General features: G+C 34.4%; 1 protein-coding gene across 4 annotated transcripts in view; it reads right to left on the bottom strand.

The window, feature by feature from the left end:
• Window positions 1-26,658, bottom strand: part of FSTL5 (follistatin like 5) — a 788,412-nt gene that overhangs the window by 105,422 nt on the left and 656,332 nt on the right. For 2 of the 4 annotated variants that reach the window (XM_021101308.2, XM_021101307.2), the window contains exon 11: window positions 3,387-3,413. The exons of the other annotated variants lie outside the window; for them this stretch is intronic. In XM_021101308.2, coding sequence (XP_020956967.1) covers window positions 3,387-3,413 — 27 coding nt within the window. The remainder of the gene's footprint in view (window positions 1-3,386; window positions 3,414-26,658) is intronic. 4 annotated transcript variants of the gene reach the window in all.

Genomic DNA, 26,658 nt, shown 5'->3' on the forward strand with positions numbered 1-26,658 from the left:
GATAATAATCAGATTTATACAGCTATCATAGAAGTAAATGAGGAGTTCCTTAATAGCCTAGTAGTTAAGGATCCAGTGTTATCACTGCTTTTATGCAGGTTCAATCCCTGGTCTGGGAACTTCTGCATGTCATGGATATGGCCAAAAAAAAAAGAAGTAAATGAGACAGAGAAAGGAAAACATGTGATGCAGTGAGCGGCACATAGTAAGAGTTAAAGAAATGGTAAATGTCATTATTTTATGGTTAACATCTCTTTCAAACATCAGTTGAAAAAAAATGGTATCTCACCAGAATGTGATTACTGTCTTCATGGTTTCCTCAAATCTATATTGTGAGATATATTAATAATACAATTCAGCTCCTATGAGGCCGAATTCTATGCATGCATGAGCCTGCTAAAAAAGCAACTTGCTTTTCTAGTAGAGCAGTTCTCAAAGGTGATTCTTTTTTGGGGGGGTGGGGAGGGGGGAGGCTTACAGAGTCAAAACTATATTCAGAATAATGCTAAAGTATCATTTGCCTTTTTCTCTCTTCTCACAAATTAGATGCTTCCAAATCTAGAGTATGGTTCTCGACAGGCTACATGACATATATTATGAGTCAAATCACAATAATTCAATGCAGAAGCAGATAAAGGACTCTGACATCTTTGATTCAGCCAGATGTTTAAAAGATTTGCAAAATGTTAAACTGGGGGTCTACTAATTTTTTTGCTATTATAATTTTACAAGTAATGTGTTGTATATGGCTACATATAATGAGTTTACTGTGAATATTTTTAAGAAATTAGTTTTTTCTGTTTTAATTTCTACTATGGTAAACTTATAGAAATATAGAAATAACCCACATAAACAAAATCTCTCTGAGTTGTCAATAATTTTGAAAAGGCTTCTGAGTCCCCAAAAGTCTGATAATTGTGCAGGTTTAAATTCCAATTCTTTCCTCTGTAATGCTTTGTATTGCAGTTTATTGCAAAAGCTCTCGACTTGAGTAAAAGCTTCACCACTTTAGTCACAGTAAAGATGGGAAATATGTACTGTTTTGTCTTTTTTCGTCCTCTGATCAAGACAGACACCTGCACTTTGTCTTTGCCAGGTTGATTGTTAATCTAACAAGATAGAGTAGCACAAGAAGGTGATCCATAATTTGTTTGTTCCTTGTAAGCTTTTTTTGCTGCTTTGTTTTTCTTTCTATACAGAGAGGACATAAGCAAGATTATTACTTGCACTCTCTTAAGAGAGAAGTATTTCCCAGAGGGTTTTTTTCAATCAATACTGCACCTTTAAATACATGAAATGGGCAGATAAAAAAACAGATGAAATCCACATTCCTGTCTTAATACTTTGAGGAGAACTGATCAAGAATAATAGTGAATCGTGATAATTATGTATTATATATATATAATTCTATAATTTATATTAACAATAAAATTTGGTTAATGTATGATTGTTGGATGAATATGTGAGTCAATAACGAAAAATATTTTGTGCTGATGTTTGCCTTTCTCTGACTTAAATTGCCATTACTGTAGCATTTAAATTATGATCAATAGCAAATTATAATCCTACAATGCAGTGATTTGGTAACCAATCAAAGATAATTCAGTAAGTTTGGTGTTAAAGTCAGTCCTTCATTTGTTAATATATTATTCTGTCCCTTTAAGTGACCTTAAATTTACTTATTTTATTAGTGTAGAAGAAATATGTATATATTGCTAAAGAAAAATATATGCGAAAATAGATGGTCTACATTGCATATCTCACCTTGAATAACTCAACAGGGATAGATTTTTGGCTCATAAATATTCCAAATTTTTGTATCTCTGTCTTTGGAACTAAAAACCTTTTCATATGTAGAGCAACACCTACCATCACACCTCAGTGAGATCTTTATGTTCAACTAAAATAAGCCTGACTTACTCTTTCATTCTTGCTAGAAGGTTTTTGGGGAGTGATTGTGCCAAACTTAATCCAGGAAGTGGGTGGTGTCTGAACACTCTATGTTGGAGTGAGATAATCTAAACCAGTCCGTTTGAGTCAGAATGTAATTTCCTGAACTTCCAAAGATAGGTTGATAAAACTGAATTCTAATCTACATGATTAATTTCACATATAGTGATTAACATAGCAAATGTCATAACATATGAGTATTTGTTTTCTATGTAATTAATATTAGGTGAAATCACATTTATAATTATACATATGTGAAAATATGCATGTGTGTATTCATATATGCATACATATATATGTATGTGTATATATTTGTACATATGCAAATGGATATCTTGTCAAATTCCTTTTTTGATTTGAAAATATTTTTATGAGGTAATTTAAAGCACTGGGAATGCTGTCAACATTCGTCTTAACACAGAAGGTAGGGGACTTTCTAATGAAAATATCAACAGCTTAAACACTCTACATTGACATCAGGTACAGCCATTGGAAGGTGGGATCTGCCTCACAGAGAGCTATAACTCTTATCTAAGTGTCATGAATATAGAAGCCTTACTTCCTGAAAACGCTCCTCTTTCATTTTAAATATTTCTCCAAAATTACTGTGAAACAATTCTAGAATCTCTTGAAGCCCATGAGGCATGGTCATCTCAGGTAGCAATGACACTACTTCATGTAGGAGTTATAACAGAAAAGGAAGCTTTGATGAATGGATCATGAAGCCAATCATTCTTACCATTGCTCACCAGTAGTGTTATGACTACTTATCCATAATTTTCTTCTAAAAATTTAACTAAAGCACTTGGGATATTTGAATACCTGATCAAACACATTTTTCCTGGCCTTTGTCAATAATTAAGAAAAACAATACCAATACTAAATGACTGTGGCTACCATTTATTGAGTGTAGCCTATATTTAAGGAGTTTATAATAACCCTACTGAGAATTGATAACTCTCCTTATTTTTGAAATGAGGAAATTAAGACATAAAGAGACCCTGGGTTACATCATGGTGCAATCTGGATTCGAATACATGTCCTTCAAATTTATAGGTAATTTTCTTAAATAATTTATCATATTGCCTTCATAAGACAATTTTTTTATAATTTTCCTTTTTCTAATCTATATCAAGATTTAGTAAACTGTTTAAAGATTTTGACTTTCATTTATTTGATTAATTTAAATGTTATACTCTTAAAAACATTTCAATCTATTATAATGTTACTTCCTGATCATATATCAATAACAAATAAAGCTGATAAGGAGTGATAAATATTTTTAATTGTAGCAGGTTTACAGAAGACTATTGATTGGTGATTTAAAAAATATTGAGTCAAAATAAAAATGGATAAGGCAATTATTAGAACTGATAGTCAAAAATCTTAAAATTAAGCGAAATAATCACAATATAAATAGTAATGGAATTTAGTACCTTCTTCTCTCCATAATATGTTAGCTACTGCAGCATGTTAAAAGGAAAAAGGAGAAAAAAAAATGAGTAAAGAGAGATTCAATTGCACAGTAATATAAATAATTATTAAAGAGGTCACAATCTCTAGAATAGACATGCACATAAAAAGTGTTGGTGAATTCAAAAAACTACTTTATACTAATAAAATAGTAAAATACTGGGAGTAGATAACAATGTTTTGTTCATGTCCTGAAATAGCCAATTCTTTGGAATCAGATATTTTTAATGAAACATTTTATAAATCACTGTAAAGAATGAGACATTTAAGTTTATTAAAATATATCTTTAGAACATGCATTGGTGGTTAAAATTACTTGTTTATTGGTAGCATAGCTATAAGCTACTAATTGAAAAGCTATATTTCTAAAATTCTCAACAATCATAATAAGTAATATTTATACATAATATGCTATAGTATTCCTGAGCAAGAATAGTTCTTATAAATGCAGAATTTTGAACTCAGATATAGCTTCTTTTTAAGTAGTATATATTTTCACTTTTTAAGCCAGATGGAAAAAGTATACCTAAATATATATTTTGTTTATTTCAATGCACAATAATGGTTCATATTTATTTATTTCTTGGTATTCCTTCTATGGCACAGTGGGTTAAGAATCCAACTGCAGCAGTTTGGGTCACTGTGGAGTTGAGGGTAGGATCCCAGGCCCGGCACAATCAGTTAAAGGATCCAGTGTTGACACAGCTGTGTCATAGGTCGCAGCAACAGCTTGGATTAAATCCCTGGCCCAAGAATTTCCATATGCCGCAGATGCAGCCATAAAAATAAGATAAAAGTTAAAAAATAAAAAATATTTCTGGACAATAGTTTTATTATTATATAGGGACTAAATGAATAGATAATTAAAATATTAAGAGAGAAATAAAAATGCTAACTAGAAATATTCTCAACAAAATATCTGCCTCATTTACCAATTCAAATTTATCCAGTTCTCTAAACTGTCTTTTTCCTTACCGAAGTATAGTTGATTTATACTACTATACTAGCTTCAGGTGTACTTATATACTTCCAAAACAAAATAATATTCATGAAAAAAAAATGTAACTAATGGAAAAGCTCTTAAACATCTAATAACCCTCTGTATATTTTAACCATATTAAACATAATCACTTTTTAAAAAATTAGACCCTGACCTTCAGCACAGCAGAATGAAAACTGGTGTCCAGTGATCCAAGCTGGAGGCTGAAGGTCAGTCATGCAGTTTTCAGCAACAACTATATTTCTTAAAAAATAATTTTTTTGTGAGTTCCTCCAATGGCTCAGTGGAAACAAATCTGACTAGTATCCATGAAGATGCAGGTTTGATCCCTGGCCTCACTCAGTGGGTTAATGATCTGGCATTTCTGTGGCTGTGGCATAGGCCAGCAGCTACAGCTCTGATTTGACCCCTAGCCTGGGAACTTCCATATGTCACAAGTGCAGCCCCCCAAAAATAAAAAATAAAAATAAAAAATTTTTTGTAAAGTAAGAAATTTTTGAGATGCTTGCCTTTTTTTTTTTTTTTTTTTTTTCCTTTTTTTGGCTTTTAGGGTCACACCCATGGCATATGGAAGTTCCCAGGCTAGGGATCAAATCAGAGCTTCAGCTGCTGGCCTATACCACAACCATGGTGACACCAGATCCGAGCCACATCTGCAAACTATGCCACAGCTCACGCCAATGTCAGCTCCTTAACTCACTGAGCGAAGCCAAGGATCGAACTCTCAACCTCATGGTTACTAGTCAGATTCATTTCTGCTGTGCCACAATGGGAACTCTTTTTTTTTTTTTTTCTGATTCTTGGTATTTTTAATTCTTTAGGTATATTTCTTCAAACACGCACCCACGATGCATGGATACCTTCAGCACATTTTGTGCTACTGTTCTTATTGCCTACCTTGTGCTTGGAATGAATACAAAAAGTACAGATTCTCTTTGCAAAGAGAGGATATACCCCTGGGAAGAGAGCAAACCACGCTAACAAATAATGATGACCCTGTGATTAGTGCAATCCAAGAAACATACCAGGTTCACTGGCAAGGGACAGGATAGAACAGTCACCTTGGAGGGGTAGAGGTTGGGCAGTGAAGGAACAACTTAATCAGGCTGGCGGTACTCAGGAAAAATAATGTCGCCCAAGTCTACAAGAGGGATGATGGGTACAGACAGGTTCCAGAGGTTCAAGGTAAACCAATAGGACACAAACTTATCCATGGCTTTACTGCAATGTAAAATTCTTTTTGAAGATCACATATGTCTTATAATGAACATGGGTTTTAATGGAACAGATGCCTGGATGTCAGTAACAGAAACTTAGATAAACACCCTTTTAATAAACTACCTTATTTTGTAAATTAGGGACATGTTATTATATTTAAATAGTGGATTTCATATTAAATATGCTATCTATGTGAAAATACATGTGGAGGGTGAATATTATATAAGAAAAGGAATAAAATAGTTAACTATGGAGCAGCAAGCTATTTTCCTTCACTACCAATGTGTAAACTGCTTGGGTTTTTTTTGTTTTGTTTTGTTTTGTTTTTTTTTTTTTTTTTTTGGTCTTTTTGCCATTTCTTGGGCTGCTCCCGCGGCATATGGAGGTTTCCGGGCTAGGGGTCAAATCTGAGCTGTAGCCACCGGCCTACGCCAGAACCACAGCAACTCGGGATCCGAGCCACGTCTGCAACCTACACCACAGCTCACGGCAACGCCGGATCCTTAACCCACTGAGCAAGGGCAGGGTCTGAACCCACAACCTCATGGTTCCTAGTCGGATTCGTTAACCACTGCACCACGACGGGAACTCCTGGATTTTAAACTAAATAAGTTTTTTGCTCATCTTTGTCTTTGTCTAAAAGTATAAGGTTTGCACCAGAGCAAAACATTTTTAAATAAGCTGCATTTATGTTAGGGCAACATTTTAGCTAGATGTCTTATTGACCATTTCTCCATTTGGATTTTTTTAAAAAATGACTTAACTTCAGAGGGCAAATGCGAAAGGGCAACGTTAAAAGGAAACATAGATACAAATTTAATGTATCTAAAAACTGTGGGGTTAGTGTCATGGTAGTTGAAATTTCTTTGAATGTACATATGGAGAAGGAAATGAGACATTTAAAACATACTATTTTGGGGCTGGGAAGCTATGTAAGATATGCCAAGTACACTGCCAAATTCAAAGCCACTTGTAAGGGAGATTGTCACTCTTTTAGCACAGATTGACGATAATTCTCCCGTGAACACAGACTCCCAATCTAGTGTCTAGCATTAGCTGATTATGCTATAGGGCCAAGCTTACGCTAAGGCATGAATCCAGGAACTAGCCACAACTCCATGGTTTAAATCTGTGAAGTGATGAAATGGGATGATGAGATTCTTTTGGGGAGTAACTTGAATCAAGAAATCATGTTAGAAAATGAAGAGCCTAGATAGCAATAGGCACCATGACGTAGAGTTAGCGTTATGATCATTTGTGACAATGCAGATTGGGATTCAAGTTGTGAAAGGGAGAAAGGCTATGCAACCTGTATAGAGAAGCAAGACTCAGCCATCTGACTTTGTAAAGTTGGCCTCTGAGTCTGAATGCAGATCCATTTCTGACTACTTCATGTTGCCAATTTAATGTTCACTTCGATCTTTAAAATAACCTGTGTGTAATCAAATAGAGAGAGCCTTCTCCGGGAAGCCAAATGAGTCAGACTGAAACCTAGATGATGCAAGAATTATTCACATGTCAGAGATTTAAGCCATCACACACACACAAAAATGATAATGGTACACACCTTTCCTTCCAATGCCAAACCAAGTAAGCATACTATCTGCATTGGTTGTAACATGATGTATAAGGAAGTATCTCAAATTTAGTGGCTTAAAGCAGTGGAAAACATTTATGTTTTCCTAGAGGTGGCTTGATGGGACTGGGGGCTCTGGCTTGGAGTTTCTCATGAGGCTTCAGTCATGGGTAGGTTTGACGTGGTCTGAGAGGTCTACATCCACACTGTTTCACTTATATGACTGGCAATTTGATGACAGCTGTTGGGAGGGGGTCTCAGTTTATTGATGGAACTCTCCTCAAGGCTGCTTAACTGTCCCCCATGCTGGCAGTTCTTTTCCCAAAATGAGTGGTCCTAGAGAGCGAGGCAGAGCAATAATACTCTTCGTGAACTGGCTTTAGAGGCCCTATACCTTAATCTTTACACTATACCTACTATACTTACCTACTATACTTTACCTACTATACTTTACACCTGATAGAGACCTGGCTTATTTCAGTGTGGGAAGAGAATACAAGGGTGAGTATACCAGAAAAGGAGGGTCATTGGAACCAAGCAGACCCTACAACGTTAGCATAACAGACTCCCTCCTAAGCAAACATTGAGGACATCTTTCTAACATCCTCTTGGCTAGACTGCCAAGACCCAAGCTTTCCTTAATATACAAATGCTAAGCCAACCACTGTCAGTAAGTGACCTGACTTGGATAATTCTTCACACCAATGATTGGCTGTAGTTTTGTATCATAAAAAATAAGCAGTTACATTATTAAACAATTGTGGTTAATTAGCTGTACATATATAAGAGAAAAGCTTTGCTTTCTAATTCACTTATACATCTTATATTTTAACTATATGGCAAGAAAAGTTACTTCATCTTTTGCTTTAACTTCCTCATGCAGAGGTTATACCACAAGGTTAAAAGACTAAAATGATTATACCATGTTTTAAGTAGTACTTGGCACATACTGCTATACATATATATGTGTACATGTGTGTATCTATGTATATAACATATATATATGTATGTGTATATATATATATTTATATATCTCCTAAGTAGATTTCAAGATCATCATACCTAAATAAATTAAATTAATAGAAATGTTGCCAAAACAAAATACACATAAAAGTATATTCTATCCTATTATTAGGGCTAGCAGAGGATTCTCCTTACTATTATTTAAGAGAACAGAATAATTACAAAAATAGAAGGCTACTTGAATATTAATTATCTTATGTGCACAGAAAAAACTAAAGCATAGACTTTAAAGCTGTTCCAATGAAACTTAATTTTTATGAGGACCATTTCTAGCATTATTTTATTACTCCTCTCATATTCTGAACTCTTCACTACATAATATGCATTCAAATATGCATACCTAAAATATTTATATTACATATATATTTATATTACATACATATTATGTATTTATAATATATTTATATTTAAATACAGTTTAAAATAAAAGATATCCATTTTTGAAGCAAATTGACTACTTAAAAAATTATCATTTAGATAAATGAAGACTTTTAGATAACTATTATGTGAGGGAAAATACAAATTACAATAAAAATATAAATGAATAACTATCATCATACTTAAGATTTCCTGGGTAAATGCATAGTTTGTAATTTGATTACACTTGATTATCTTTTTTTTTTTTTTTTTTGCTTTTTTGGGGCCACACCCATGGCATATGAAATTTCCCAGGCTAGGAGTCAAATTGTAAATTGGAGTTGCAGCTGCCAGTTTACACCACAGCCACAGCAACACAGGGTCCCAGCTGTGTCTGCAAACTACACCACAGCTCACCGCAATGCCAGATCCTTAACCCACTGAACGAGGCCAGAGATCAAACCCACATCCTCATGGATACTAATCAGGATCATTAATTGCTGAGCCATGAAGGGAACCCCTATATTTGCTTATCTTTAAAGACGTTATAAAACAGATGAGTATCAGAGTGATAAAAGACAGACTAATAGGATGATCACTGAAGTAGGCCATAAATTTAGCATTGGAAAGTTCTCATCATCACAAGATTAAAAATCTACATTGCACTTTTTACACTGTGAGAGAAACTGTTCATACAGAAAATGACATAATGTCTCATACAACAAGCTAATTATAAGTTAACAGAGGTTAACTACTTCTTAGAACAAATTTCTAAAATAACTGCATGAATCATAACAGAAAGCCAGACAGTATGAGGATTTTTTGTGGATTCAACAAGAGAAAAATTTTAAATTGTTTAGAACAGTTCCTGCAATATGGTGTATGGAGTGACTGGCCAACAGGACCTCCTTTACAGCACAGGGAACTCTACCCAATATTCTGTGATAATCTATGTGGGAAAAGAATCTGAAAGAGAATGGATATGTGTACATGTATGACTGAACCACTTTACTGTACAGCAGAAATGATCACAATGTTGTAAAGCAACTATACTTCAATAAAACTTTAAAAAATGAAAAAAAGAACAGTACCTGGAATACATGCACACACATGTATGCATACACACAACATATATGTGTATTTTTTAAAAACAAAAATGTATTTTTGCTAAACATAAAGAGAAACATATCTTCCAAGATAAAAAAAAAAATTTATATTATGGCACAAATATGAAGGAACTTGCAACGATAATATGGTTTATATATCTTGTTTTTCAAAGAAGAGAATTAGTATAATGTTTGAGTGTACATAGTGTGGAGGAACAGATATTTAACATGTCCCTTCAGACATTCTTTGTCAAATATTAAAAGCTTTATTAGCAGGCCAATGGCAAGTTCTATAGTGAAATCAGCTTGTCTTTTTAAATTGGTTCAAGTATTTACATTCTGTTGATTAAAGTGAATTCCACATTGCTTTTGCTTTGCTTTTAGATTCAATAGTTCTAGTCTTGGCACTGTTAAACAACAATGTAAAACCTGATATTCTCAATCTGATAAATCCCCACCCTAAAGCAATGACGTCACAGGTAGTATTAAAAGGATGACTAACCTTAGATGTGAAATTTTCTTCCCCAAAGTATTTTAAATATGCCTTAGTTCTTGTACAGTTTTATGACAGAGAAGCCAGATATGTGTTACACAGTAGGAATTTGGATGTAAAAGTATTAATTGGATAAATAAACTAATAATGACTTTTATAAAGGAATTTCAGCTTAATCATAGAAAGCTTGAGATCTTAAATTACAAAACATCCTGATGGCCCCAAGATGAGATTATTGTACATGGCATATTCAACATGTTCATTGGGTCATTTGTTGAATAGGATTATGTGCACTGGCTAGATATCTCTTACTAATTTTATTCTGGGATAGTTTTCCTTCTTTCTGACTTAATTCAGAAAGTAATATTTACTCAAAAAATATGTCTCCTTATTTTGCTTACATTTGTGGAGAAGGAATCCTGCTCAAGATGATATTATAAACTCTATTTTTTCTGTATTCAACTTTTAACAGCATTATCACTTTTCTAGTCTATGTTTTCATAAAATTTTTGATGGATATACTCCTCATTATAAGAATTCAACTGTTTTAAAAATATTATTTAGATGAGCCAAGTGAAACTCTTTGTGTTTTAATTTGCAAATTACATGACTGATAAGGAATTAATATCCAACATATATAAACAGCACATACAATTCCACATCAGGAAAACAAACAACTGGTTTAAAAAAATGGGCAGAAGAACTGAACTGACATTTTTCCCAAGTGGAAATACAGATAGCCAAATGGGTACACAAAAAGATGCCCAACATTGATAATCATCAGGGAAATGCAGGTCAAAACCAAAATAAGACATCATTGCACATCTGTCAGAAAGGCTGTCTTTGAAAAGTAAACAAAGAACCAATGTTTAGAGGGTGTAGAGAAAAGAGAACCCTGTATACTCTGGGGGGGTTCTCAATAAACTAAAAGTAGAAATCCCATATGATTAGCAATCCCACTCCTGGGCATCTATCCGAAGAAAATAAAACACTAATTTGAAATGATATATGCACCCCAATGTTCAGAGCAGCATCATTTACAATAGCCAAGATATGGAAGTAATAACTTAAGTGTACATCAACAGATGAATAAAAAAAGATGTGGTATATATATATAAAATGGAATACTATTTAGCCATTAAAGAATGAAATTTTGCCATTTGCAACAACATAAATGCACTTGGAGGGCATTATGTAGTAGGGAATAACAAATCTGACTCCAGATTAGATGTTTCTTGTACATTCACCTTTGTATAGCTTATAGTACTCATAATGGCCCATCTCAGGGAACCCTTCCCTTATGCTTGATTGTTAAACTAAAATAACTATTCAGCTCACAGAGAATATTCTGACCCAGTTTACATGGAAGTTAACATATCCTCTCTGAAACCTGGAGATATTTGAGCAGCTATGACCTCTATTACCTGTTTTACAAAATTGTTGTTTTTCCATTAACAAATGCGGCACTGAACCTCTGAATACATATTTCCATATAAGATCCAGGACTGTAATTGTGTAATTCTAGATGTGGAAAGAAGCAACAAGAGGAGATATTTTCCTGGACCATATGAGACTAGTTACAGAGGTGGTCCAGAGATTTATAGCTACTGTTAATAAGGCCTAGTCCAATAATAGCACACTGAGTGGCCTGACAATGAAATCTTCGCCAGATATGGGAATGAGCATTCTTAGCACCATGGGATAACATGGTCAGGAAATGCCCCCCAAAACCATGGTAAACTTTATGGCATTGAAGGGGCCCTACCAATTAAAAACTGTCATTTGCCATCTGCTCTTCAAGGATTAGGTCAATAACCACTGCAGTAGTTGACCTTCAACATCCCCTGAAGGGAATTCAGGGTGGACATCAGGAGTGAGGCACTCTATGCTCTGGGAAAACCTGACAGAACTGGCTCTCAGATTGTTAGTTATTTTCAGAAGATATTACGAGCCCAGATTCTTGCATCTTCTCCTATCTAGGAAAGTTCTAAAATCAATGATGACATCTGCTTTGGCTCTTGATGAAAGATATGCATCTGAAAGTAAAAATGGAGTAGCTGTGTCGGACTCAGAGCCACCCACCACACTCAAAGCAGTGTCTTCTGGTAAAACTGAGCAGGACCTTGTGGGTAACTCTGTCAAGTTAATGATTAACCTCCTTATCTGAACTTTTATTCCTTTTCTTGTCCATACTTGTTCTACTCAAGATTGAGGAGTATCAGAGAAAAGGGGGAATAGTTCCTACTGTGGCTCACCAGGTTAATCTCTACAATATTTTTTTAAAGAAAGAAAATAGGGGAGGCATTGACTGGGTGTTGGATTTGGCATATGCACACTGTTGTATATGGAATGGATGGTCAACAGAGACCTGCTGTGAACTCTGTTCGATATTCTGTGATAAACTATATGGGAAAATAATCTGAAAAAGAAGGGATATGTGTGTGTGTATAACTTAATCACTGTTGTACACACAACAGTGTAAATCAACTGTACTTTCACAAAATTTTAAAAAATTAGAAAAAGCAAAATAAAACAAGCATGTGTTAAAAAATTCAAGAGGGTAATCAAAAAGTCTGGAGTAAAATAATAATGCTGTAAACACAAATTAATAAGCAGAGCATCCACTTTTTAAAATAGCCAACAAAATGTTTTCAGAATAGTCTCTGTGGCCAGAATTGTGTACTGGCCAACATTGAACCAATCGGTCTGAAGTAAAATTTGCTCAAGGGACCGCAGAAGCATGAAGGTGACAGATTGCCTTTTATCTGTTATCATAATGGAATCTTTTTCTGTGTCAGTTTTGGTTTAATTCAATGGTTACAAATTACCAGGTATAAGCAGCCTAAGGCATAATTTTAGACCTTAACTATTTTAATACAATTATTTATTATGAAAAATAATATTTTATGAAAGTACCAGTTTTCGTCTTAGAGGTTTAAATAGGCTGATAAACCAAGAAACACTATCTTTGGGGAAATACAATTCTATCAAATGCTATTCAAAATAGTAGAGGAAAATGATTTGACTTCATATTGAAGCATCACATTAGTTGTATTCCAGCAGCTCTCTGGAACAAATTTTAGTAATAAATATTCCATTTTGTAATTAAATAGTAAACATACAAAATTCTTTATACACTTTATATACTATGTTGGCAATTTGAATTTTTGTTTATTATAGTAGAGTTGATTTACAGTGTTTTGTCAATTGCTGCTTACAGCATAGTGACCTTGCCATATGTATATCTTTATATCTAGAGTAACTTTATATCTAGAGTAACACTAAACAATGAGTATATAAAAAAGAATTTTTACCTTTGCAGTAATATAGCATATAAATAACTCATAATCTGACTTTTTCCATTCAGGAACTTCAAAGCCTCCCTTAATCTGGATCTATTCAATTATTCATTCTCACCATGTATTGAAAATTCCCAACAAATATTTGTATGATTATGTGACACAAAGTTAAAGAAACCCATCAGGTACTTTGTGAGTACTCTCTCAGTTGTCATTCTTTTAAGTCTTCAGCTATAGAGGCAACTCAGTTGGAATGTGATGATCTGTGCTGCAATTTTATCCCACTTGGTTTGAAAATCTATTCTAGCAATTGTTATTTGACCATGTATTATAGTAGTCCTTCCCTTCTACCTGCACTAAAAACCTTTCTGAAAGGGCAGGATTGTCTTGATCAGTGTTAGCCATATGCCAGCAGTATGTTTGTGGGTTTCTTCTTTCCTCAGTGACTCTTTCATAGGTGCAAACACAAATGAACACACCTATTGTTCTCTTTAGCTATTTTGTTCCTCTTACAATGAGCCCATTAACTTTATGCATTTTGTAAATATCCCTTTTCTAACAGACACTTAAGAAACTAATAAGTTTGGGGTAACACTGAAATAGCATTCCTGCACTTGGGAAGGTAACTCAGTTTCACACACATTTAAACTACCTAAATCATATTAGAGCCATTGTAAACATTATTTAAATTAAGTTAGTTTGGTTGCCATGGAAATATGAAAGTAATTAAAAGACAAATTAAAATGAAACTAAATTATAGACAAATATTAAGTACATGTCAGGTTCTTCCTAAATAACTTCTGAATGTATGATAACTCAACATTTCTTTAATACATGTGATTGTTGACTTTCAAGGCATATGCAAAATCAGCTCTAATAGATAATGTCAAAGTGCTTGCCAAAGGGAGATAAAACTGACATTACCACTTGGACTGGAAAATGATTCCTGTTTTTCCAAACCTCATCAAGCCTTGGTATTAGGCAACTTTTTAATTTTTGGCATTCTAGTGGATATATAATGGTGTTTTTTTTGTGATTGTAAAGTGTGTTTCCTTGAAAATTAATGAGGATTAACATTGTGTCATAATATATTTTTGCACTTCATCTTCCTTGTCTCTGAAAAGTCTTTTATTTTGGTGGGGGGGGCACACCAATGGCATGCAGAAGTTTCTGGAGTCAGAAACCTGTGCCACAGCAGTGATCTGAGCCACAGCAGTCACAATGCCAGAACCTTAACCTGTTACACCACCAGGGAACTCCTGAAAAATCTTTTTAAAACTACTGCTTAGGGAGTTCCTGTTGTGGCACAGCGGAAAGGAATCTGACTAGGAACCATGAGGTTGTGGGTTCGATCCCTGGGCTCACTCAGTGGGTTTAGGATCCTGCATTGCCATGAGCTGTGGTGTAGATCAAAGATGTGGTTTGGATCTGATGTTGCTGTGGCTGTGGCGTAGGCCTTGGGCTACAGCTCCAGTTCGACCCATAGCCTGGGAACCTAAAAAGCAAAAAAAAAAAAAACCAAAACGAACAAACTACTGCTTAGTTGCTTGGTTTTCCCTGGGTAGTTTCACCTACATCAGTCTATTTACCAGTCCATCTATGATACTAAGTTACAATTAGTTTTTTTATGTAATATCTTTAGTGCAAAATACTATGATTAGAATTTCTTAATCATACTGTTTTCTCTGATATTTTTTCTGCCTTTGAAACATAACCTTAAAATTATATTAATGTTAGTATAATCATAATTAGTAAAATATTGGATGTAATATTTAGTCTTTACTTGAATATCCTTATAATATTATATTAGAAAATAGCACCCATTTTTTTCTTTATAGTACAATCTTACTTCTCTGAATCCAAACAATACCTAGAAACACATACTGAATTTGTATTCGGACATGTTTCACACAAAAAAAATAAATATTTTATTCACTAATAACTTATTTTCTATTAAAATTTTACTTTTACTAAAATAATAAATTTAATAATTTTATTATTACTAGAAAAATTCCAAAAGTTTTATCATTATTCATACCAGAGCCTAGTATAAAGGTAATGTATTAGATGAACAGTATATCAATTTGGGGGAAAATAGTCCAATATAAAATTTTACTGTATGAGATAGAAAAGTGACTTTTAAGAAATTACATTATTTAATAAAATTTCACATGGAAAGTAATATCTCATATGTAACACAAATATAGAAATGCACACAAAGTTGAAAAATAAAGCAAATAAGGAGGCAGAACAATAATCGAACTGACTCACTCTTTCTGGCATAGTCAGATAACAATTAGCTCTTATCAGAATGCAGGTATCGGAGCAAACAGAGACTAACCTGGCACACGGATGTATAATCTGGGATCTTTGCACACAGTTGATAAAATGTATGGCTTCAATTAGATTTCACAAAATGTTAAGTCACCTCTCTTCTGACCCTCACCCTAGAGCCTTGGAATTTGAAGGGCACATTTGTTTTATTTACACTTCACACATTGACACCATGTTCTGACAGAATTCCTGCATCAGAGAACTCAATGAAAATCATGGAGTGATGATAATTCTATCCCCTTTTTGAACCTAAGTACAGGCTTCCCCACCATCTGAAAGTAGAGTGTTCCTGTGAAATCTTTCACAAGGTGAAATTGCAGAGACTAAAACACCTGAGGATACATCTTGCTAAGGGATGGACAAAGTAAATAGAGATAAAGCACAGATGTTCACAGACAGGGTTCACAGTTACGGTGGCCGATCTGCCGAGTGTGGGTCCAGGGAAGAAGCTTGGCGGGGCCCCTCTCCTGGCTCAGATGTTTGCAGCCTCTATAATACAGGTTGAATGCGATTTTTACTTGTTTTCTTCATAAAAATGAAAATCCTCTTAGGATTTCTTTGGGTTAGTGAAAGCTGATACTAACATAGGTCTTTTGTAAAAGCAAAGTGGCATACATCAAATTTATGAAAATTGGGGGCTACCTGTCACAGCTATTTTACAAAGGATTTGCCAAGCGTAATGTGTCTGGAATTATGACGATCAAAGTGAACCCTAACATTTTCTCCTGAACACCACTAACAAAATATTACTATATAGATTTTCTAAAAGTTTCATAGACATTTTATATTTAGCACTGTTGCAGTATATAAGCTTATTTAGTCTGCAAGCCTCAAGAAATACCAGTAAAATGTCATCCTTACTTGCCTAATTTAATCATAAAATAAATTAGGCAAATTTATTGTAATAGGAGAGGAGATAGGACTATTCCACTGAAGCTATATAATGCCCTGCTAACAAAATGTAGGCCATAAATCAAAATAAGAAAGCTCTGAGTTCTATTTTGTTTTGTAAGCAAGAGATGCCCAATTACTGATGATTGTTGTTCACCAGTCCATTTGATGACATTCAGATCACACAGCCTCCACTACTGTGCAAAAATGGCAAATGTGGTAGAAAACAGGTCCATTTAAAAATATTGAAAAGGGTGTTATTTTGAAAATATAGCCTTCAGACATAAAAATCATGAGGCCGATAATTTCAGCATGTTCTGGGTCAGCAGACGAAAAGATTTATGGAACAAGTTACTTCACAGGATGTAACAATGTCTTTGGCTAAATCAAGTGCACAAATATTAGAATTTAAGTAATGAAAGCTCATAAAATAATAAATGCATATCAAGCCTGATTAAACTAAACATGAGTCTGATTATCCTGTGCTTTATTTCATAATAAGATTACTAATATATAAATGTCTGTGACAAATATTAAATAAATCATTTTGGGGGCTTTTCAAAAGAGATACAAATTGTTCACTGCATGCTTTAAAATGTTTTTGGTACAGTGCTTCTATTGAATAATATAAATATTATATTTATTATTATTTTAAAAATTAACAATAGTTTTCATTTATTGATTTATTTCATTTTTCTCAAATATTTGTTTTCATTTGGGGTTTTTTTTTTTTTTTTTTTTTTGTCTTTTTGCTATTTCTTGGGCCGCTCCCGTGGCATATGAAGGTTCCCAGGCTAGGGGTTGAATCAGAGCTGTAGCCACTGGCCTACACCAGAGCCACAGCAACGCGGGATCCGAGCCGCGTCTGCAACCTACACCACAGCTCACGGCAATGCCAGATCCTTAACCCACTGAGCAAGGGCAGGGATCGAACCCGCAACCTCCTGGTTCCTAGTCGGATTCGTTAACCACTGCGCCACGACGGGAACTCCTGGGTTTTTTTTTTTTTTTTTTTTTTTTTTTTGATTCCAGGATTTAGCACATTACTATCAGGAGTAAAACACCACACTTGCTATGATGTCTACACCTTATCATTACCTATAGCTTTTCCGAATTCCTGATTATCCTATCCAACTCACATTGGTTAAGTGTAAAAATGATTATTAATCAATGACTGGTCTTTTTGGCTCCATCTATATTCATTGATAGGCTATGCTATTCATCTATTTATATTATTTTCCTAGCCTTTGTAAACATTAATAAGATCCTACATAAATTATCTCATTAAAACTATACAGCTGCTCTTTCAAAGCATTTTCTCTATTCTTTAAAAATAGGAAGTAAATGGAGACTGGAAAGGTTAATTAACTTGTTCATATTACCAGAATATGTTCCATTTCCAAAGTCTGTTATATTATATTTAAACTGCCTTTATATACAAAAAGAACATTTTAACCTATTTTAAGATCCTTTCCTCTACTATAAAAATAAGCAAATATTTCTTAAGCATTCATATGTCTTTTGAAATATTTAGGCATTTATGTATAGGCGGCTACATTTCACCATATTCCTAAACCTGTGTGTTATGAATTATACTCATAGCATTTTTATAATAATTATTAACTTATAAAAACACTATATATTTACCTAATTTGTTCATTCATGTAATCTGGTCGTTGAGTTTACCCATTGGAAATACTTATTTAGAGAACCATATTTAATTTTAGTTCATATTAGTCAACCAGTATTAAGTTATTGAAGTTAAGGAATGTTGCAATAGTCCAATATTTACAAAGGTAATATTGGCTGCGACAATGAAAAAAAGAAAAAATATATATACATGTATACTAGGATGACATATTCAGACATTATATCCAATATTTGCAAGAAGTTAGGTTAATCATACCCTTTACTAAAATCCCAGCAAGGTGTCACCTAATCCGTGCTCCCTGCTTAATGTATCTTGAGGCTTAAAAGCTTTCCAGAGCTGCCTGCAGTCACACTGCTCTTCATTTACCTTAATTCTGAAGATGATTTGTTGTCATCTGGGAATTGACTCCCCACAGGAATGGAAATGTATTAAGTACTTATACCATGTACAGGGTTTTTTCAAATAAACAATGTCCTACCTCTGCCTAAAACCCCCTCACATATTTCAAACCTTCTTCTTTCTAGTCCCTGTTGTTACAAGCACCACATAATCCTCTAGGGCCCTGCTCTTTTTCTTTCTTTCTTTTCTTTCTTTCTTTCTTTCGTTTTCTTTCTTTCTTTCTTTCTTTCTTTCTTTCTCCTTCTTTTTTTTTCTTTCTTTCCCTCTCTTTCTTTCTTCCTTCCTTTTTTTTCATTCTTTCTCTTTCCTTCCTTCCTTGCTAACCTTCCTTTTTTCTTTTTCTTTTCTTTCTTTTTTTTGGCCACTGCATGGCATATAGAGTTCCTTGTCCAGTGATCAGATCCCAGCTATGGTCACCACCCACACCACAGCTGCAGCAATGCCAGATTCTTCAACCCACTGTGCTGGGCCAGGATCAAACACAGATCCTGGAGCTGCAGAGAAGCCAGAGATCATGTTGAGTCACAGATGAGCCTCATCTAGGGTTCATCTCTACATCTCTTTGAATTTGAATCCTCTCTGTATACTATTTCACCAAATCTTAGTCATCAAATTGAACCCTAATGTAACTGTAGAGTATATTATTTGCAACGTATGTTTTTTCTTTTTCAGCTTCACCCACAGTGTATGGAAGTTCCCAGGCCAGAGGTCACATCTGAGCCTAGCTGCAACTTACACTGCAGCTGCAGCAACATGGGACCCTTAAACCCCTGTGCTCAGCCAGAGATCAATTCCGAGCTTCCCAAAGACAATGACAGATCCTTAACCCATTGCACCACAATGGGAACTCCCTTTGCAACACATTTTTGTAGTTCAGTTTATCGCATGAGAAAAACTCCAGTGAAGCTTGCCAACAAGTTGGGTCAGAGCTTTCCAATTCAAAAATTTGGGTACAATAAAAATCAGTTTCCTGGCCTGTGGTGCTTTGCTTGAATCTTTCTCTCAACAGTATAACATTTCTGGGAAATGTAGTATTAAAAAAAATGTGATTGATGCTGCTATCAGAGCTCAATTACACAGACAATAGCTGGATGATTCCTCTGAAGCCAAAGCCAAATAAAGTCTGTGTTGTGTCATTTATCCCAAAGGTTGTAAATCTTTCCCTGTTTTTTTATTGCTGTCTACATGGAATTGAATACCTCACTTGTCTGTGTCTTTCCAAAGGGAAAACAGAAGAAAAGCACCTTACAGAATAATTTTAAAAATATAACTGTGATATAAATTGACCAATGTAAGGGGGAAATAAAGTCTAGCAGCTTTTGCTTTGACTCTAGCAAAAGGAGATCCTAGCAAAAATACATATTTTTATTCGAAATATCCGAATAGCTACATTACTGGAAAAAATATATCCTTATCAGATGAGTTAACTTTTTAATATAAAGAGACATAATAATATTTTTATTTTGGGAGGGAGTGGGATGCATGGGCATTTTAGGGCATTTTTGGATGTAAATTTTTATATCCAGAATGGCTGGGCAATGGGACCCTACTGTACAGCACAGGGAAATATGTGTGACTGGGTCACTTTACTGTACAATAGAACTTGAAGAAACATTTAAAATCAACTATACTTTAATAATAATAATAAAGAAAAAATTACATACAGAAGAAAAATAATCCATGTAAAAAAGGAGAAACATAATAATATTTTATATTTGGATATGTAATAATACAGATGTCAGTATACACCATTTCTCTGGCTACATCTATCTCTGCATCTACTTCTATCTCTATACCCATCTATCTGTATCATTCATTTTAGAAACTCTATGATTTCTTACAATTACTAGATTTTCCAGTCTTAGAAAAATGTTTTGCTAAGTCTTTTGTCAATATTTCCAGCAAGGAGTAATTATTTTCAGAAAATCAGCAGGAGTCAGAGGAAGAGCTATTTTATGTCGAGCATTGTGGTGAGTGCTTTAGAATATCTGCACAGAAATCCCTTGGTAAGTTACTGTTTATACCATATTACCAATAAAGAAATTAAAGTGCAGAGAGGCTAAGTAAAAGCTCCAAATCCCAGGACTGCTATGTGTTGGAAAAATAATTCTAAGTCCTGTCTTACTCCAAAGTTCATGATCCATAGTAAATCATGCTTTTAATTTTTTTCATTTTTTTCATTTTTTTGCTTTTTAGGGCCACACCCATGGCATATGGAATTTCCCAGGCTAGGGGTCGAATTGGAGCAGCAGCTTCCAGCCTACGCCACAGCCACAGCAGTACCAGATCTGAGCCACATCTGTGACCTACACCATAGCTCACAGAAATGATGGATCCTTAACCCACTGAACAAGGCCAGGGATTGAACCCAAGTCCTTATGGATGCTAGAAGGGTTTGTACTGCTAAGCCACAACAAGAACTCCAGATCATGCTTTTCAGATATACAGTTGACACTTGAATAACATCAGTTTGAATTGTGCAGGTCCACTTAGAGGAGGATTTTTTCCATAAGTACACACTACAATACTACACAATCTGAGGTTGCTTGAATCCATAGATGGGGAACCACAGTCCCAGAGGGCAGACTTTAAAGTTCTACTCTGATTTTCAACTGCAAGGGGGTTTGCATTGTTCAATGTTCAACTATATATTATATCTCATCACTACTACAAGGAAAATAGACTTCCAAAATTGTTTATGGTAAAGGTAGTTAAGCCAATTTTTTTTTTTTTTTTTGGTCTTTTTGCCTTTTTAGGGCTGCACCCACAACATATGGAGTTCCCAAGTTAGAAGTCCAATCTGGGCTGTAGCCGACGGCCTATGCCAGAGCCACAGCAACTCTGCGACCTGTACCACAGCTCACAGCAATGCCAGATCCTTAACCCACTGAGCGAGGCCAAGGATTGAACCCACATCTTCATGGATGCTAGTCGGGTTTGCTAACGGCCAAGCCACAATGGGAACTCCAAGTCAATAACTTTTAATGTGTATGTAATGTGTGTGTAAAAGAAGAGTGAAGTCACATGGATGTGTCTGTTTCCTTTGGATTTTTAAGTATGTCTATCTATAAAAATACAACGTGACTTGTGTAATTAATATTATTATTTTTTTGTCCAAGAGAAGCCAGAGCAATCCTTAAATTAAGGCTTATGAAAGGCTGTAGTTTTCTCAGAGGTGCTTTCCACCTGATTTTGGTTTTCTTAACCAGAATTCTGACAGTTTATAGAGAACTAGGTAACAATACAAGGAAAACTGCCTATTACTACACAGATAGCTTCATGTTGTCAGCTTATTTTTTTCTACAGCTGTCAATATTCTATTCACTTTACTTATTTAGCTTCATCCTGGTTTTAATTATGTGCATGAGTTTCTAAAAATTGCTATTCTCACATGAACAACTCATATAATATGTGCTTAATAATGGTTTAAACAAACAACCTAAGGTTAAATCTAAAGCAACTAGAGGAAGAAGGAAAAACAAAACACAAAGTTGTACAAGGAAAGAAATCCTAAAAATAATGGCATAAATAAATGAAATAGAAACAAATAAAACAATAGAAAAGATCAGTGAAAATAAAAGCTGGTTCTTTGTAAAGATCAACAAAATTGATAAAATTTTAGTGAGACTCATCAAGAGAAAAAGAGGGTGGGCTCAAATCAATAAAATCAGAAATGAAAAAAGGCAAGTTACAACTGACACCACATAAATACAAAGGCTCATAAAAGACTACTACAATCAACTATATGCCAATACATGGACAACCTAAAAAATGGACAAATTCCTTTGAAGGTACAATCTCCCTAGATTAATATATGTAATATGTATATTGTATATATTAATAACATTATATATAATATATATAAACAGATTAATTACAAGTAATGAAATTGAAACTACAAATTAAAACTTACAATAAACAAGACGTAAAGGACCAGTTGGCTTCACAGGTAAATTCTATCAAACATTTAGAGAAGAGTTAATGCCTATCCTTATTACATTATTCCAAAAATTACAGAGGAGGGAACATTTCCAAACTCATTCTATGAGGCCATCATCACCCTGATACCATCATCATCCTGATACCAAAGATGTCATAAAAAAAGAAAATTACAGGCAAATATCACTGATGAAAATGATACAAAAATGCTCAACAAACTATTAGCAAATGAATGCAATAATACATTAAAAGAATGATAAGCAATGATCAAATGGGATTTATCACACAGATTCAAGAAATCTTCAATATCTGCAAATCAATCTGAGTGATATGCCACATTAACAAACTGAAGAATAAAACCATATAATCATCCCAAGATGCAGGAAAAGCTTCTGACACAATACTGATTTATGATAAAAACTCTCCAGTAAGAAGGCATAGGGGGAACCTACCCCAACATAATAAAGGTTATATATACCACAGAAAACATCATTCTCAATGGTGAAAAGCTGAAAGTATTTCCTCTAAGTTCAGGAATGAGACAGGTTATTCACTCTCACAACTTCTATCCAACATAGTTTGGAGTCCTAGCCATGAAAATCAGAGAAGAAAAAGAAATAAAATATATCCACACTGGAAAAGAAGTAAAACTCACTGTTGGCAGATGACATGGCACTATACATACAAAATCCTAAAGATGCTACCAGCAAACTACCAGAGCTCATCAATGAATTTGGTAGTGTCAGGATACAAAATAAATACACAGAAATCTCTTGCATTCCTATACATCAATGCCAAAAGATCAGAAGAGAAAGTAAGGAAACAATCTCATTTATCACTGCATCAAAAAGAATAAAATACCCAGGAATAAACCTACTTAAGGAGGAAATAACTGTATCCTGTACCCCGATAACTATAAGATGCTGATAGAAGACATCACAAATGACACAGATGGAATATATACCATGTTCTTGGACTGGAAAAATCAGTATTGTCAAAATGACCCTACTATCCAAGGCAATATACAGATTGAATGCAATCCCTATCCAATCACCAACAGAATTTTTCACAGAACTAGAACAAAACAATTTTAAATTTGTATGGAAACACAAAGGACCCTGAAAAGCTAAGGCAATTCCAAGAAAGTAAAACAGAGCTAGAGGTATCAGGCTCCCTGACTTCAAACTATACTACAAAGCTACAGTCACTAAAACAGTATGGTACTGGCAAAAAAGCAGAAATATAGATCAATGGAACAGGATAAAAAGCCCAGAAATAAACCAGAGCACCAATAGTCAATTGATTTATGGCAAAGGAGGCAAGAATATACAATGAAGAAAAGACAGTCTCTTCGATAATGATACTGGAAAAACTGAACAACTACATGTTAAAGAATGAAGTCAGAACATTCTTCAACACCATACATAAAAATAAACTCAAAATGGATGAAAGACCTAATTATAAGCCCAGATACCATAAAACCCTTAGAGGGGAGTTCCCTGGTGATGCAGTAGGTTAAGGATCCAGGAGTGTTGTCACTGCTGTGGCTCAGATCACGACCAAAACGTGTGATGGATCTCTGGCCCAGGAACTTCATCATGCCATGGATGCAGCCAAAAACAAACAAAACAAAACAAACAAACAAAAAATTATGAAGAGAAAACATAGGCACAACAATTTTCTATATAAATTGTGGCAGTTTTTTGTTTCTCCCTCCTAGAATAACGAACATAAAAGCAAAAACAGACAAATGAGACCTTAATAATCTAAAATATTTTTCCTAGAAAAAGAAACCATATACAAAATAAAAAGACAAACTACAGGATGGGAGGAAATATTTGCAAATGAAGTGACCAAAAGAGGATTAATCTCTAAAATAGATAAACAGCCCATGAAGCTTAATATCAAAAGCACAAACAACCCAATCGAAAAATGGGCAGAAGTTCTAAATAGACATATGTCTAAAGAAAACAGACAGCCAAAACACATATGAAAAGATGCTTAGCATCACTAATTATCAGAGAAATGCAAATCAAAACTACAATGCAGTACCGCCTCATACCAGTCAGAAGAGCCACCACAAACAATTCTATAAATAACAAATGCTAGAGAGGATGTGGAGAAAAGGGGACCCTCTTACACAGTGTTGGTGAAAATGTAAATTGGTATATACACTAAGGAGAACAGTAAGAAGTTTCCTCAAAAAACTAAAAATAGAATTACCATATGACACAGTGGTCCCACTCCTGGGCATATATCCAGACAAAACTGTAATTCAAAAAGATAGGCATACCCCCATGTTCATTGCAACACTATTCACAAAATCCAAGATGTGGAAACAACCTAAATGTCCATCAACAGAAGAATGGATTAAGAAGATGTGGTATATTATAAATAAAATATCACCCAGCCTTAAAAAAAAAAAAAGAAATAATGCCATTTACAGCAACATGGACAGGCACAGAGATTATCATACTAAATGAGGTAAGTCAGAAAGAGAAGGACAAATACCATATGATGTAACTTATATGTGAAATCTAAAATACTGACACAAAAGAACCTATCTATGAAACAGAAACACACTCACAGACATAGAGAACAGTGACCGCCATGGGAGACTGAAGGTAGGGGAGAAATGGACTGGGAGTTTGGGGTTAGTAGATGCAAACTATTATATATAGAATAGATAAACGAGATCCTACTGTATAGCACAAAGAGCTATACTCAATATCCTGAGATAAACCATAATGGAAAAGAATATAAAAAAGTATGTATATACATATATATGACTGAATCACTTTGCTGTATGGTACAAATTAACACAATGTTGTAAATTATCCACATTTAAAAAATAGTTGTTGGGTTGGCAAATTAAATAAAATAAGTAAATAACTGCCACAAAAATGAGAACATGTTGTGTATACATTCAGCATAATTTTATTCATTTTTAAAAAGAAGGAAATACTACCAAAAACATAGATGAATGTAGAAGACATTACCCTAATTGAAACAGCCAGTCACAGAAAGACAAATACTGTGTAGTTGTGCTTATAAGAGGCATCTAAAAGACTTCAATACCATAAATGCAGAAAATACAATGCTGGTAGATGGAAAAGGAGATAAGGGAGAAATGGAGAGATGTTCAATGCTTATAAAGTTGTGATTATGTAAGATGAATAATACTGGAGCTGACTGTGCAAATTAGTCCCCATAATAGACAATGTGGTGCTGTGAACTTAAAGATATGTTAGGAGAGTAGACCTTAAATATTCTTCCAAAATTCCTTTATTCTTTTAAAAAATTAAACATGTTAGCTTACACTATCCTTGAAATTGTCACTTTTTTTTTTTTTTTTTTTTTTTTTTTTTTTTTGTCTTTTTGCCATTTCTTTGGGCCGCTCCTGCGGCATATGGAGGTTCCCAGGCTAGGGGTCGAATCTGAGCTGTAGCTGCCAGCCTACGCCAGAGCCACAGCAATGCAGGATCCGAGCCACATCTGCGACCTACACCACAGCTCACGGCAACACCGGATTGTTAACCCACTGAGCAAGGGCAGGGATCGAACCTTCAACCTCATGGTTCCTAGTCAGATTCGTTAACCACTGCGCCACGACGGGAACCCCTGTCACATTTTTAAGTATATGAGTAATACCTATAAATATTTCTCCTCCAAATTTAGAAAACAAAATTCTCCAAATCTTTCGCTTGTATTTTTTCTTATAAAATGGCTTTGCAGGTTCTATAAATATGGGTGTAGTCAAGACTGCACCACTAAATCTTATAAAAATGATACTTCTAATTTTAATATCTATTGCTAACATAATCTCAAAAATTATTTAAATGTATTATTTTGACTTGTAGGAATTTACAGTGATAAGTAAAATAAAATGAAAGCATGATTTCGTAAGCCATTTATAATTCAACAAACACATCCATATGACTAAATTTTA

The sequence above is a fragment of the Sus scrofa genome, chromosome 8 (genome assembly GCF_054392235.1).
Source record: "Sus scrofa isolate SSC_HxYL_T2T_F1_AM1 chromosome 8, Sscrofa_HxYL_maternal_Yorkshire_Landrace_v2.0, whole genome shotgun sequence".
In the NCBI taxonomy this organism is placed as follows: Eukaryota; Metazoa; Chordata; class Mammalia; order Artiodactyla; family Suidae; genus Sus; species Sus scrofa.